The sequence below is a fragment of the Molothrus aeneus genome, chromosome 3, assembly GCF_037042795.1.
Source record: "Molothrus aeneus isolate 106 chromosome 3, BPBGC_Maene_1.0, whole genome shotgun sequence".
Classification (NCBI taxonomy): domain Eukaryota; kingdom Metazoa; phylum Chordata; class Aves; order Passeriformes; family Icteridae; genus Molothrus; species Molothrus aeneus.
In genome coordinates this window covers 16688774-16705451 of record NC_089648.1, presented here as the reverse complement: position 1 = coordinate 16705451, position 16678 = coordinate 16688774, and the positions used below count along the sequence as shown (strand labels likewise).

The following is a 16678-nucleotide window of genomic DNA, read 5'->3' as shown; positions in this document are numbered from 1 at the left end:
ATGTTTATTGCTGAGATGCATTTTGGAATGCTTTATGTTTATCCTTGCTTTTAAAATGTATACTGTGTTGTTTATAAACATAGACATAAAGAAATAAATAACTGCACCTGCACCCCACACCATTCCCACTGCTGTGTGTGCACAGGGTGTGACAGCTGAGGTGTCTGACATGTGTGAGCATGTCCCCATTCCAGCTTCACACAGATGAGAATTTTCAGCTGCCTCCCTTTTGCCCTGGTTGTATTCCCACCCTTTGCTCCCTTCTTCTCCCTGCTGACATCAGACTCAGCCCCCCCATCAGCAGGACGACACCAGTGAGATCTGCAGAGCCCGAATTTTTTTCTCCTTCCTGTACTCTGCAGAGTCCTGCTGTGCACAGGAACCATCCCCTGCCAGCCACACTGCTCTGACATAACAGCTGGGAGGAGACTTGGAGATTGAATCTCTATCACTGAGGTTTTGCCCCTCATAGTGATTATTTGGATAATAGAAATAGTAATAAAGTGTCATGAGAGAATAGTAATAAAGAATAGTAATAAGGTGTAAGTATAAAGAATAGTAGTAAAGGGACAGAGAACTGTCTGTTGGAATGGAGACCCTTCCTTGAAAAGCCAACTCTTCCAGAGTGGATCTTGTGATGAGGATCACAGCCATGGAGCTGAGGGCAGTGGTGGCCCTGCAGTGTGTCCCCTTGGTGGCAGTGGGAGATACAGGGAGAGGGAAGAGCAACAGCAGATCCAGTAGTTTCTCTGTATTTTGAGGCACTTCTGCAACTGTGTTGTGTCCTGTTGTTGTTATGTATTCTGGTGATTTTGGCACATGCTGCAAAGCTGTGAGCAAGATGCAAGAGAATAAAAAGAGCACAGTCATGAATTTAATAATGGAGATACAGTCATGCTGCAATAATATTGCTGACATGTTCATTTTGAAGAACATTGTGCTGTCTTTTATGAAGTAGTCTTTTAGTCTAACTTTGAGAAATTCCCAAAGTGATCAGTCATTTGACCTGGAATCTCTGGTTCTGCCCAAAGGAATGTTCATGATGTGAGCATCACTGCTCAGCACACAGCCATCAGGCATTACAGATCATTCAGCCATTTGCTCTGGGTTTTTGCAGTTAAGGTTCAACTTTCACTACAGAAAAAATACAAAGTAAGAGTCAATAATATTGACATTCTTGCAGGCTTTTCTCTGTCGTGAGCCTTGCAAACTTTGTCCTTTAACATTGTGCATTCGCTCTATGGAAGTAATCCTCAGATGATAACAACTGGTTGATGACACACTGGTATATTGAAAATCCCATTTTAACATGTTATATCTATGCTAAATAATTAAGTCTTTCTCTGGAAAGATGAATGAAAGTATGTAAGCTTGTTGGAGCAATTAGTCTTTTCACCTTGTTTCTTCTTCGAGGAGTTTTACCTCAAACTTGCTTCCTTGTTGGAGATTACAAAGGACCTGAATAATGTGCTTATGTGTGCAAGTTTGTTTAAATAATCAAGAGTTAATTCTGGGGCCTGTATCACATATGCCTTCCTGCATGGTATTTGTTTCCTCAGGACAAGGTTTGTAGGTAGGCATGGCCTGAGGTGCAGAAACTGTTCTTAATAGTATATTGAATTCACATTAAATATTCACTCCTGAGCATGAGGTATTATTTCAAACACACCTTTTTAGCATTCGGGATTCTGGGTATTTGTCTTGAAGTGACACCAAGACAGAGTAAGGAAATTTAGAGACTGGAATGGAAAGAGAAAAGAAGCTGAATTAACAATAAATCAGTAAGTAGTTTACCCTTTAAAAAAAAGTAGTCAGTTATTTTTCCTTAAAGACTGACTCTGTTAGGGGACACTAGCTGGACATCTCTCTTTTGTAGATGTTTGAAAGTGCCGTAGCACCATTCATGGGAGACCTCTGCACACAGCAGAGGAGTGAATCATGATGATGGAGGTTTCCTATCAGGCAAAGTAGAGCTGAAGTACCAGGCATTGGTGGGTGAGCTTAAATGTAAATTTTGTACCAGGTATTGCCTATTATTTTAAAATAAAACCAGAGAACAACCTGTGAGTCCCTTTAGTTGTTACATGAAAAATGTGGAGTTACGAGCTGCTAAGCAGTAAATAAAGCCGTGGTTGTGGAGTCAGCTACCCTGTCCTCCCCCTGGAAGGAGGAGGTCACACAAAATAAGTGTGTTTCTTACTCCAGTTTTTGCTAAAAGCTTAGGAGCTAAGTTCATCACCTGCTGTTTCTCCTTCTCTAGCATTAGGTAAATTATCTGTATTTCTACTTTGTGTTGAAGCTAACTGTACATTTTCTGTAGACTCTTCAAAAGCAGGAGGAACATGAGCCCAGCCTAGGGGGATGCTGCCTGCAAGTCCCTCCGCTGAAGCAGAGCATGGGAGCTGCTCCTGGAGGCAGAGGCAATGTGAGGGATGCAGCTGCACACAGCTCCAAGGAAATGAGGGACTGCTGTGTTTTGCTGAGCTGCCAGCCCTGTATGCTGTGCTTTTCTAACAGCCTCACCTGCCACATGGCAGCAGCAGCTCAGGCCTAGACTTCCTTAAATCTGCTCCTTTGAGAGCAAAGGTTTGAGGATTTAAACAGCCAGTTGATGATAATAAGTTTCTCTGCCAGCTTCAGCTGATCTTCCACAAGCTTGTGGCCCACATTCGTGGCAAAGTAAAAATGTACAGGAGTTTACAGTAGGAGTTACTTTTATAGCTTTTGTTATATAAAAATTATTTCATCTTGATGGCTTTTGCTTGCTAATGATTGCTATGTAGTAGTTCCCGCAGGCTTGCACACAGCTGTACCCTGTGCCTTAGCAGACCTGGGGGAGATGGTCACATCCCTGGCTGCCGTAGCATCTGGGGAAAGAAAAGGAACAGACAGTCCCTAATGTGGAGTGATCCCAACAGCAGAGAGTGAATGGCTGTGAAAGGGAAGCAGAACCATTGGGGCATTAGTGAGCTCAGTTGGGATCTAGACTTTGCAGGAAAGGATGTCCTTTTATTGCTGCAAACAGGATAGTCACTTATTCCAGGGCTCTTGAGTGGTACAGCACAAGCTGTAGCTCTGCAAACACAAGCAAAAATTCATGTACTTTGTAAAGATACAGTAATGTTTTCATCGAGTGCAAGGACAGTCTGTTTACCTGGACAAAGGGATCTAAGAGTAAATTTAAATTTAAACCTGTCACTATAGAAGAAAAGAAACTTGCACAGCATCTCTAGAGGAAGTGATCTGAAAGAGCAAAAAAGCTACAAATACTAAAGTGAGTATTTCTCAAATCAGTTATCAATCTCCTATATGCTTCTGAGGGAGAGTTCACGAGTTGTTTCTGCATTACCAAAACTGTCCAGGGGAGAAAGCGATTGAAGATGTTATAAATGGATACATAAAGCAATTATCCACATCTTATGCAAGGTTCAGTATTTCAGGGTTCTGCTACTTACTAAAATTACCCAGCTTACCTGTAATTTTATCTCTGTTGCCCTTTGTAAGCATCAAGCCCACTTTAGAAGGGGATACCTGTCTCATACAGATAATCTATTAATAAATTGCTCAACTAAAATTTTAATAATGCACATACTTTGCCATCTGTCTAGTAGTTGTCTAAGAAGCCTAATAGTATTTTTTGATAGAAAAACAGGACCTCTGAATTTTCTTCATGTTGTTCTGCATAGTATAGATGAATTAACTCAGTTTATTAGGTATAATTTATTTTTCTAAACTTTGTATCTGATGTTAATCATTGGAGATTTCCAGAGTCTGTGAATGTAGAGGATTAGCCTGGGAAGATGAAAGGTTTGTTGTTACCTACAGCAGGTCAGTTGAGCACACCCACAGGTATGATTTTAGTCAGAAAGAACCTTTCACTACATACCTCAGTCTCTCAGGTTGCCACTGAAATCTCATGGGGCTGTAAGAAGACAGAAGTTGAAGCAGCATATAGTGTTTTCTGTTTGCTTACTGAAATTATTGTCTCTGCTTGTGCTACATAAGAAACAATCCAATATAATGATTCATCAATTTAGATGTGCTGTTAAAACCAACACGTTGGTGTTTTTTGAAGGAGTCTTCAAGCTTAAACCTAAGATATGACCAGTATGATAAATAGTCTGGTACAAGGGCTTTGGTTCTGCAAGGACAAAGGTCACTTTGTGAGAATAACAAATATATAATTATGTCATTAAGGGTAGCTGTTTCAATGTTTAAAAATGTTTTGTTTCATTCCAAGCTATCATGTCTAGGGCTCCAACGTTTCTGGTATGTGCAGAATTTTTTAAACATTAAATTCTCAATTCAGATGCATCATAATTCTTAATAATGTTCTGGATACCTTGAACCATTATTTGCTTTTAAACAAGTTTTCAGCAGAAGTCGTGCTGCCTTCATTCGGTCCTCCAAATCTCCCATCCGCCTGTCTAAATTATTTTAACTGACATACTTTCTAATTTACTCTCTCCAGTTGAGAGAGCTCCCTGTAGCTTGTCTATTTTAGCATTTAATTGCTGTATACTCTCCCAAATTAAATTCTGTAGTGATCCATTCTGCTCTGCTGGTGAAGCAGTGATCTTTTCATCTGAGCAAGATGGTGCGTGCGGCTCCGGCGCAGGGCTGCCATCCACGCCGGGAGAGGGAGAACCTTCCAGCTCCTCTGCTGCTGCCTGGGGGCTGCAGGGCCAGGGGGCTGCAGGGGCCAGCTGTCCTCCAGAACAGTCTCCATTTAGTTCTGAAGCCAAAGGAGAGGGAAAGCTATTGTTTCTCTCAGGGAGTTTTTAGAACTGGACAAATCGCTTTGTCAATTGTTTTCTGCCAAAGTTTGCTCCTCCTTAAAATCTGCATATCTTTGTGGGCTTTTTAGCATTTGCTTTTGTAAAAGATGAAAAGGCAAAAATATTATGCTGTATGTTTTCCTTGTTTGTGAGAAAGACAATGATAATTATTGTTCCTTTTGACAAAATAATATCCAGTAAGGAAACTTGTTGTCTTCCCTAGTTGGGTCTTTTTTGGATAATGTTTGTACATTGATTACTAATTACTTAATATATTTCTATTAAGGAGGGACCATTTACTATCTAAATAATGAAGAACTTCAGTAGTTTTTGATCTGGTTTCTGCTGAATGGAAATGATTTCCTGTTGTTTCTCAATATGTGTGTGTGTGTGTGTGGAAAGGAGGGCACTGGAACCTCAGGGGTTACAGACAGCACAGCAGGGTCACAGCTCTGTGTAGGCAAGCTGAGTTCAGGTGTGCAGAGGTAAAACACATCCTGCTGATTTCTCTGGGGGGACTCTTCCCCCAGCCCAAATAACGCAGAGGAATATATCCCATTAACAAAATCCCGCCAATATTTTGATTCTGTGTAACTCTAGAAGCTTGGAGGCAGTTTAACAGGAAATACAAAGATGTTTCTTGCTTAGTTGCACCTCTTATATTAACCTTGAAGAAGACTTGCCAGTCACTTGGTAAGTACAGCATACAAGGTCATTAAAAATACATTTTTAAAGACTGCGTGAAATTCACATTACAGCATTATTTGTCTCTCCTATAAATTAAGAATCTGAGTTCAGACCTTTTGTGTAAAGGTGTTAATCTTTTGGCTCGCTTCCTTTCGAACAGAGTTGGGCACTGTTTAATAGTGTGACATGTCTGTCATCTGTGATCATCATCTTCCCAGTAAAAATGAGCTGTTTGTTTTACAGCTGTGGTCCAGGCTCTCTGCACTTAGTTCCTTCGAATATTTTAGTCCTGCTTGCTGTGAAAGGATCTCTTTAGTAGGGAATGATGGGGATGATTCCTAGACAAGGCTCGTGGTACATAGCACTGCTCCACATTGTTCTCGTTGCAGAAGATCAGGCCATGGGAATCCTTTATGCCAGGCAGATATTTATAGAAGGGTGGCACTTCCTGTGTAGTAAGTTTTGGGATGCCTGACACTGCTCAGAGTCAGGAATGTTGTGGCAGGAATAATGCATGGTTGCATTACTGGAAAGGAATTTGTGTGATAAATGGGTCTGGCCCTGTATCTGTGTCAGTAAATGCAGCTTCATTGGCTTAATTTAAACTGACTGCAGTTTGGCCAATGTTATTTTTTCCCTTCTCTAGCTCCAAACTTTGTTATATGATGGTCATTTGAAGGTTTGTGGAAGTAACTTAAAATGCTGGGGAGGGATAGTGTTGGGGACTGCTCCTTGAAGAACCATGCAGAGCTTTTTGAAACCCTGCTTGATGTCCGTTGTTGGTCCCCACGCTTTGGCAGAGCCAAGTGCAAGGTGAGATTTCATCTGAGCCTGGCCCTGCACTCACAGCTTGTGATTCCTGTGGCTTCAGATTGTCTGGAATTTGTCTTTCTGATGGTATCACTGAATTGCACTTGTTGGTATCTGAGGTGATGTTTTTCAAGGCTGTGCAAACACAAACAGCATGCCTAGAAATTGGGAACTGCCTGAGTTCATTATTACTAATATTCTTTTGTTCAAAAAGGAATGCACCTTTTATTGATCTACTGAGTATTGCTTGTTCTACATATTTCTTTGTGTGAATTCAGAAATCAAAGTACTCCAGGATATTGGGAAGTCTTTCTGTTTTCTATATTAATTTTCATTTTGCTAACTTTGAGTGCATCTTCTTCTTCCAGACTTGTAATAATTTGCTCAAATTTTTCCTAAATTACCAGGATGCACAAGTATCAACCACCCAGTGGGCTTAGTGCAGAGCCAGCCACGTGGTTCCTCCTGCTGCTTTGCCAGCTGGGAACAGCTGATACAGCTTGATGTGCTGCCCAGATAGGGTTATTTCATCCAAAAAATCGTGTATGTTTGAGGCATTTTGGGTACTGTGGGCAATAGGAGGAGACTGTCAAGAAAAGTGAAGCTGCTTGTGAGAGAAAAGTGTAGAATACAAAAGCAGAAATTTCCCCAACACAGGAGAGAAAGATGGAGAAGTATTGCTGTGTGTTTATGTGCAGATTTTACTCTTCTTAAGTGAATTAAAATGATCACTGGTAAACAGTGGACTTCTAAAATAACATAGAGGTTTCTCAGAGCCTTTAGTTGAACCAACAGAGCCATTATTCTGTTATGCAAGAAGATAGGCCTGCTGTAGTTTCTGGTAACATACTAAGTAGTTGTATTTTAAATAATTAAAATAATTTATTAATGATTTCTAGGACAATCACACATTTTATTTTTTTCCAGTGAGCTGTTTCACTTGCTAGAACCATACAGTAACAAACATGAAACAACAAAAAATAGTTGTTAACCAATGCTCCATGCATTCTCTTATGAGTCCAGCAGTGCCATTCTCAGTCTCAGTAGGATGTTTGAGCTGGAAGATAATAGAGGTGTTGTTATTTTACTGGCATTTACTGTATGTTATCTATTGTCTTTCTGTGACATTCAGATATCATGGCTGATTTTATTTGCATAATGCATTGCCATTCTTAAGAGTAAAGTGTTTCAAAATTACTGTTTTCTTGAAGAATACAAACCATCTTCACTGTTAAATGTTGTATTTTGTCACTTCTCTTTATTATTGCATTAAATTGTTTCTCTCTTGTGACTTCAAAATTGACTTTTCATGCTACCCTTTCACAAAACAGGATGTGGCAACCCTGGCAGTCACATGAATGTAAAACACCTGAAGGCATAACAGAGCCTTACACAGTTTAAACTTTGATTATATAGGCAAAAGCAGGAAAGTTGAGCAATTAAAACATTTGCACTGGGATTCCTGCTTGACTTTCCACATGCTCATATGAGACACAAGTAAACACCAGATCAGACTTTTACCTTTAAATGGATATTATTTGTTCAGTATCCTACCAAAGTGGGCTTCTCTTTGGAATAACTCATTCAAGCCTACTGCTCAGCTGTTTCTGTCCACTCTGCTTGTAGGTTTGCTGTCTACTCCATTCTTGGATTATTTGATCCATGCTAGTTTAGGAATTGTTTATCATTCTACAAGAAAATGTCTCTTTTTCTGGGGTGACTCAATTTCTACTACAGGAAGCATGTAGGTTTTTAGGAAGAAAATGCTACAATCTTTGCAAGAAGTGGTTATTAGCATGCTCTGACATTTAAAGACAATTTTTTAGAAGTTGGTTGTGTGTCAGAGTAGAAAACACAATCCATTGTGAATCAGTCATGGACCTAAGCAGCTTGAGAATATTCTTTTAACACACAAAACGTTTTTCCCCGTCTACTTATGTAGCTAAAACCATGTAAAGCCAAACCTGTAAAGCTCCAAAGAGAAAGGAGAAACCTCCAAAGCTCCAAGAAAAAACATTGCAAAACTTCTAACAGACTTCACTTTCTGGAAGAGTAGGAGGAGAGGATATACTTAAACTTGCATGTGAAGCAAAATAAGACTTGAAATATCAGGCACTGTCTGTTTTTATTTGGGTTTGGAGATTTTGGTTGTTTTTTTTTTTTTTGTATGATATTGTTACAGATTTGGACTTTTGTAGGCAGTTGAAACTTGGAAACTCAACTTCTGTCTTTGGCCCACAAAAATGTGAAATTAAGTAATTTCTTAGGAAGACTGAACTCGATTGCCAAGTGTATCTTGTTCTTCACAGCACATCAGGATATGTAGTGATAGGAAAATGTTCCTGCTCATGGCTGGCTCTTTCCCTTTCTCCTGGCACCCTGCTGCCTGCATTCTCATCTCCCTTTTCCTCTACATCTGCTAACACCAGAAGATTCCATTAGGAATTGCTGATGATCCTCTTCACTGGGAGAACTTTCCTCTTCCTTATTCATGTTTCTTATTCACTCTCCAATCCAGATAATCTGAAGGTGCAAATGACAAGATGATCATTTGTACAATAAGTAGATACTAAGTGAAAATGTAATTTCGCATCATTTCAAAATTCTCTGCCTTGTTATCTGTGTCTAGCTCTTGCATGCTTACAAGTTTAATGTTGTGTGCTTTCTCTTCACTTCAGAACCACCACTGAATTGGAGATGGGGTTTACTTACCTTGTTTGCTTTGACTTTTTAGAAAAATCACTTTGATAAAGACAACATGCACCTGACTTACCAGACAAGATGCTGTGTCTGTAACAAGAGAAAGTAGCTCTGCCCCCAGCTAGCCCTGTTTTTTGGAGTCACTGAAGCATATTGGTGTTGCCTAAGAGACTTAGTGGGAATTCTCTGTGTTGTTCTCATGGCATTGGCTGCATCCAACAGGTGAGCCAGCACTGAGAAGGCATTTGTAGCTGCACAAGGAAATAAATCCAGATCTTTGTTGGATTTGGGATATTCACAGCTGCTGAAAAGCGATTTTTGTAGTCAGACTGAGAATAGCATGTCAGAGTACAGGCATGGTGTGGCTGATGAATGATTCCTCTGTAAGGCTTCAAGCAAGCGCCCACATTCATGATTTGCTCTGAGATCTGTTGATCTTGCTAAGATCAACATCTTACTGTCAACATCAACTATTCAAAATCTTCCAAGATTAGTTGTCTAAGATCCTGTTGGGTGTAGATGCCTGAACAGGCGCTGCAGTAAACCTTGCATTCCGGATAACGTGTTGTAATGTTAGTTATTCTAAAGGCATGATACAATAACAGATTATTGTTGTTCATATCTGTGTAATAAAGGAAACTCCCTGATTGTACTTTCCATTTTACACATTGTCAGAACCTTGGACCTTAATCTTGCTCTTTGATTGACAACTGCAGCTGGGGAAGGAGCACTTGTATTGTTTGTGAGAGTCGCATCTGTTCAACTTAATTCAGCTGAGAGTATTTGCATATTCTTGAGTATTTCTTCTGAGAGGGCCTAAATCCTTCTCAAGTGTTTGATGCATTTTTGAAATTCATTCATAAGGTATCTACATGCACTAATAGTTCTGTATAATATTGCTGTGCATAATCTGTCAGATAAGGCTAGTTTTTTAAACAAGGTATTCTTTGGGGATGACATATTACATTCTGACTTATTCTACTGGGCAGAAATGTCAAGTACTTTGAAAAAGGATGCTTGAATGTTTTGATTGAATTAGTATTCTTTATTCAACACAAATTGTCAACTGCAATAAAATGTCGTCCTATTGTGAGAACATTTTTCAAAAGAATTAATAGCAGGGCTTTTTTGTTTTATTTTTTGTTACTGGAGCTTTTTTACATATAATCATTCCTTTCCTGATGATGCTGATATTAGATAAAACAAGAGAGTCGATTCTTAAATGCATTTTAGATTAATTTATCTGGATTGTTAAGCCATGAGCAACATTTTTATATTGAAATACACCTTCAGCTTTTCAAATAAAAATTTGGCTGTTATCTATTTTGCTCTTTATGTTTTTCTTGCAAAATTTTTATCAATATTTTTGGAAGTATTGTCAATTTTAGTTTCAGAAACCTTTTGCTTTTGATAGTGCATGTACACCACTAATGAGAAGAACCGCTGCTCTGAAAAATATTCAGGTATTCTGTTTGAGCATGGAACACAAACTAAATGACCTCAAACCACTATGCAAAGAAATATGTGCATGGTCCAAACCTATGTCTTCCATAGGCTGGAAGTTCCAGTCCAGAAGTAGCCACGTTTGGACAGAGCATGTCCAATTTGCTGTGAAAAGAAATGAGAATATATTCCCAGCAGTTTAACTGGATTGGGGCTGTGGATCTGGTTCAAGTTCAAGCCATTAAAGACATCCTAGATCTTGTAATGGAGCACCACTAATCACAGTGGACAACCTTTTTTTTTTTTTTTTCAATTGCACTAAGAAAGTGTTTGAAGCTCCACCACCATTAGTGACTGACGTAGTTTAAGAAATGATTTTCTGTCGCTCAAAAGTGCCATAGTGTTTTTTTGGGAAAAAAACCAAAACACCCAAAACAAAACCAAACCAAACCAAAAAACCAACAAACAAACAAACAAACAAAACCAAAGTAATCCCTACAGATTTAATAAGTGCATTTTTTTGTTTTGTGCACATGCAGGTTTTAGTGTAACAGCACCTTTCACATTAGCTTTGTTTTTTTTTTTTGCTTTCAGGAATCTCCTTCTGGACGTAGAAAAGCGCTTGCCACTAGCAGCATCAACATGAAGCAATATGCCAGCCCCATGCCTACACAGACAGATGTCAGGTTAAAATTCAAGCCTTTGTCTAAGAAAGTGGTAGCTGCCACACTACAGTTCTCCTTATCTTGTATTTTCCTGAGGGAAGGAAAAGCCACGTAAGTTGTTTGTTTGTTGGGGTTTTTTTAAACCAGATAGCCTGCTTTATGTTGCTTTTCAAAGAATCCTTCGGATAAAGAGCTCTTTCTGTATAGAATGGTGGAATTTGAGAGCATCCTTCAGCATACCTATCATTCCTGCCATACTTGTTTTCTTAACTGAGTAAAAGTTGTTTCTTACTCTGATTTCAGCCTTGTGTTCTTCAGAGACAAATGGCTTGTGCTCTACTCTTACAGACATTTTAAGTAACAACAGCTTAAAAGTATCTACAGGTCTGAAATGAGTGGGAGTGTGTGTTTATGTGCATGTGTGTCTTCATCCAACAATACCCTTGGCAGATTTCAAGGGAGTCCACTGATATTTCACAAAGAATGCAATAAGGACAAAGCCAGTTGGAAGGTGAGGGAAGGTGGAGTTAGAGTTAAGATTTTGGGTTGAGCACAAGAACATCCTGTGGGAAGAGTTCTCTTGGGCGCTGATTACTGCTCCCTTGACTCACTCACTTGGTTCTAGATTGCAAGTTATTGTCAGGGCTTTCATAGTACCCTGAACAAGGGATCTGAAAAAAGCTGCTCTTTGTGAAAGCATTGGTTTCCAGTATGTGTAAATAGACACTGCCTTTTTTTATTTTATCTTGTTAATGATTTCAGATATTTATAGAAGGGATTTTAATCCTGTAACCGCATCAGAAGTTACAAATGAATGTAGGCATTGCATGCAGCATGTGGGCAGTAGGTCTGGCCAAGCATTTTCACTTTAAAACCAAATATAAATAAGCAAAGCAGACCAGGCAAGCATTTGCCAGCCTTTCTGGGCTGGTTTAAAATTTTAGGAAGGAGTTGTTAAGTTAACTCTTGATGCAAAGCAGTATTTTTTTACCGTTTACAGTTTTGTTCATTGAAAACTTTCCCTTCAGAATATATTTATGAGTTGTATTAATTTTGTTTTTTCACTATATTCAAGATCAGATCTGATATCATAGACCTCCCTGAAGAAAACATCAAAATATTTAAAGAATTTTTAAGAATGCAGTAATATCAGATGTGGTATTAACAAGCTGCATTTTAATGCCTGGTATGATGTTTGTTATTTAGGGATGAAGACATGCAAAGCCTGGCTAGTTTGATGAGTATGAAACAAGCTGATATTGGTAACCTAGATGATTTTGAGGAAGACAATGAAGAAGATGAAGAAAACAGAGTGAATCAAGAGGAAAAGGCTGCAAAAATTACAGGTTGGTTTTGTCACAGGCATTGTAAAATATAGTTTCCTTTGCTTATTGTCCATTTTTTTTATCCTTATGCTATATTTTTATTTCACTTTAAAAAAATCCTAACAACCGAAACAATATTTAGGATAGCTTGATTGAAGAGGAGCCCATCCATAACTCAACAAAGTTTAATACTTGTGAATCCAAGAGCCTTGATTTGTGTCTGTGTGTCCTGCTTTTGGGAGAGAATGCACTAAGAAGTAGCAATTTAGGGAAGAAAAGAACCAGCATGAGCAGAGGAGCAGAAAAAGCAGAGGGAAAGGGTCAATGAGCGAGAAGACAGGAGGAGAGGCTCAAGTGAAATAATGAAGGCACTTTATGAGAATAACTGCGAAATGAGTTGTGCCATGGACAAGTGCTGAGGTTCTGCTCAATAACATGGCAATTCCAGGCTGCATATTGCTGCCTTTTGGGTGGGGGTGTCTCATGGAAAAGAAACTGGGAGGCTGTTAAAGGACTTTAATGAATTTGATAGTGAAGTTGTTTGAAGTGAGATAGTGTAACCACATTTGAATTGCTGATGAAAATGCTTAGTGTGTTCAGGATAGCTGAACTAATCGAGGCAAGTCAGATCAGGATGAAATGATGTTAAATTGTTGGTAGAGATCAGTGTGTAGTATTGCTCCAGATGGGTTCTGTAGGAGCTCTTTGTGTAATGAATCAGGAAAAGAAAATTAACTTCTGGTGCCAGACTTCATAACTTCCAATGCTCTTTCAAAATGTCTGAAATAAAGGGAACCTTCTCCAAAGTGGGGGAAGAGCATCCCGAGCAGAGAAGTGAATTGTCAAATCTGTTCTTGAAAATTAAGAGGAACACTGGTTCAGTGTTATGAAACATTACTTTCATCACTTCTTTTTGAGCTTTCGTTGCAATCAAAAGGTTCAGCCTGAAGCATTTATTACTTAGTTACATTTAGTGTTGTGAAAGGATGCAAATATGTTTTGTGTATGCTTTACATATTCAATTAAACATTTTTTACCCTGGCCAAATCTCTAGTTATGCTGTATGTGTCTGGCACAGAGCATATTGGAAAGTCTGGAGTGAGATATCTGAGGAACCAGGATAATGTATTCTTGGTCAGGGAGCAGAGATATACCAGTCTGGTCACACTGAAATAATTCTGCAGGGTTTACTTCTTTCCCAGTGTAACCAGAATAAATCAGATCACAATATAAAACAAAACCTGACATGTTCACCAGGCCATTGGATAATCACAGAGAAGGCCAAAGTAAGGAGGGGTAATGTTCAGTCTATAGAAACTGCTGTGCACAAGTGTTTTATTAGGATCTGCCTGGGTACTGCACTGAGGACTGCAGAAGGGCAGCAGGTGAAAAGCATCTGATCTTGCTTCTCAACACTTGATTTTGCAGCACTCAAAAAGGCTACAAATGATTCCTAAACAAGCAAAAGTCTTATCTAGGTTAGACTAGGTTGTCTGCTATCCTTTGGGTATGGAGTGAACATCTTTGGAGATAGATGGTACGGGTGAGCTAGCTGATGTGTCACACAAGCTATTTTAGAGTCATTTGCTTTTCCATCTGCTATTGCAAAGGCCGAAATTTTCTGTTTAAAACTAACAATACCTCCATGAAAGGCAGAAGCAATAAATACTTATGGAATACACAATTTCTCTGCTTTGTTCAGCCTGCTCTGATACTGTTTTCTAACCATACAAGATGGGAGTGTTGGACTGGTTTTTTTGTAAATGAATCATGACATGAGGAAGGTCAGCCTTGGAATTTTTCTTCTTATGTTGGTTACAACAGCTGAGTTGCTTTACGAGCCTGGCCAGCTTTTCCCACCTTTGAGAAGGAGAGGGATGGTGAAGGGGAATGAGTGCATGCAATTTCCCAAGCAAATGGGAGAACATAAAACATAGGGCAGTAAGTAAACATTAATAAATAAGATGTAAAGTATCTATTTCAACATGTGTTCAAGATTGATTTCATTGGCAATTGCAGTGACTCCTGTAATAAATATAATGAATGGGGAAAGCTAGGAGAAGAGCTGAGGAAGCAAGGGAGAAAGAGGTAGGAATCATTGTAGAAAAGCAGGAGAAAATTTAGAAAGAAGGAAATGTAACAAAACTGATGTAGCAAAGAACTCTTTCAAAAGCAGCGTTCACAGAATACCATGGAGTTAATTGAGGAAGTTACATAACCCTTTTGAAAGCTTGCTGCTACCAACATTTTCTCCTCTTGTGCTGTGCTGGGTGTTGGCAGCTGAGGAGCTGGAATGCCTCACTGACTCAGAGTGCCCTGTGGCAAATCCCTTACCTCAGTGTGCCTGTTTTCCCAGCTGTAAAACGGGAATACTGCCTCTAACACCTCATGGAAATGATGGGAGCAGCACACAGTTAATGTTTCTAATTGGGCTTGCAATGAGTAGCAAGGAGGGAAGGATTGTTCTCCTACTTTGGACTCCAGGTTTTCTCACTGCTGACTTGATATCTGAAACATTATTGTTCCCAAGGCACAGCTGCAAGAGATGCTGCAAGTCTTTTATCAGACACTGCTCCTTTTTGCAGTGTACAACAATTTTTATTGGTTTTTGTTTGTGGGAGTTCTTTTTAGTTGTGCCAAAGTTGCAGTTTCATAGATGAACATACATATCCACTGCTGGGAGAGCAAGGGAGATCTGCTGTGTGGGGCTGTAGATGGTGCAGGTGAGTTAGGAAATGCTGCTTCTCTTCCTTGACGGGTTGCCTAACTTGGAGTAGGTATCTGTGCCTCTGTTTCTTCAGCTATGAAGTAGGTGGTGCAATACCGACTGACCTCAAAAGCAGTGGAATCTGGGGTGGTCAACATGGAACTGCTGCCATACAACTGACCAGACTGAAAGATGTTTTCCATTTCAAGCACTGCTTTTACTTGGAGAAATCTCACTCCATCTCAGGCTTTCCCCCTTTCCTTCTTAGTACTTCTTGTTGAAATTTTTCATGTGTAAAAGCCGTATCTTCCCCAACTGTTCTGTGTGAAGTTGAAAATTGTTTGTTGCCATGAATTAAATTTAAAATATTTAGTTTCTACACTGTCAATATACATGGATTTAAACCTCCCTGAATTATCCTGTCCTTAGTCTTCAGTGGAACACAAGACATCTCATACTTGGAGAAAATGTGCCTCATAACTCACAAACAGGGCAGTAATAAATGTGCTTCTCCTAATGTTTTAATTCCTACTTAGAACCTCATGCTGGGGTTAATAGCTGCCTTCTGCTCCATCTGCCCAGGAGCACAGTGTCTGTCCTGGGGCACCACATGGAATCAGGAACATGCCCATGTGCTACCTATTGCAGGAGCCTGAATCCCAACACGTTTCAAGAGCAAGCTTCTGGGTAACAATATGCATAACCCTTTTTGTGCAATTTGCAAAACCATACCTCTCCTGACAACTTCTGGTACATTTACTCTCTTTTTCTTTGTCAGGATCACCAAACTGCTTGGAAAAAAAAAAAAAAAAGAAAGAAAGAGAGAGAGAAGAATGAAAAAAAACCCAAAAACCAAACCAGTGATTTATGTGACATACTTGTAGAACAAGCTAATGTGTGTTTGTAGATAATGAGATTTATAAAAGATAATATAGGATATAAATCTCCAGCCTACAATTTCCATACTCCAAAATATGACATAAACCATTTAATATTGTAATGAGAAACATTGTAGTGCGTATGGGTGTTTAGGTTGGCAGATAAGACCAGGTGATTCAGACCACATCAAAGAACTCCCTCTTTTTAAAGCTCTGAACTTAATTTGTTATTTTCTGACAATAAAAACTGAATTATAATTGTTTTGGGGTTTTTTTTTTTCCACATGCTGACATAATAAATTGTAAATCATGTCAGCATCTGAGCCTGGTTTTAACTACTAATTCGTTAGTACTGCTGTTTTATGAGGTCAGCTCTGTTTTATTTGAGCACAGAAAGGTATGTTCTATTGTCTATCTTGAGTCCTAAGAATTCCCAGAAGATAGTATTATATTATGTAGATTTCTCAGGTGTATGTAGGGTTTTATACTGAGAAAGCTAAGTTTTGGGACAGTTCTGGTGTTATTTTTTAGGATAATAGTCTTGCCTGTTGGAGCTAAAAATAAAGAAGTGAGGATGATTAAGTTAAGTCTATGTAGACAGATATAAGTGTAAAACCATGTAAGCAGATTTATGCTTTAAGGTCAAGATCAGGAGGGAGATACATTACCGAGGAATTCTGCTTGG

The 16678-nt window shown here is 39.1% G+C and overlaps 1 protein-coding gene across 9 annotated transcripts in view; it reads left to right on the top strand.

Moving 5' to 3' along the window:
* Positions 1-16678, top strand: part of EHBP1 (EH domain binding protein 1) — a 205458-nt gene that overhangs the window by 66903 nt on the left and 121877 nt on the right. For all 9 annotated transcript variants that reach the window (XM_066546363.1, XM_066546360.1, XM_066546362.1 and 6 more), the window contains exons 6-7: positions 11013-11194; positions 12290-12429. In XM_066546363.1, coding sequence (XP_066402460.1) covers positions 11013-11194; positions 12290-12429 — 322 coding nt within the window. The remainder of the gene's footprint in view (positions 1-11012; positions 11195-12289; positions 12430-16678) is intronic.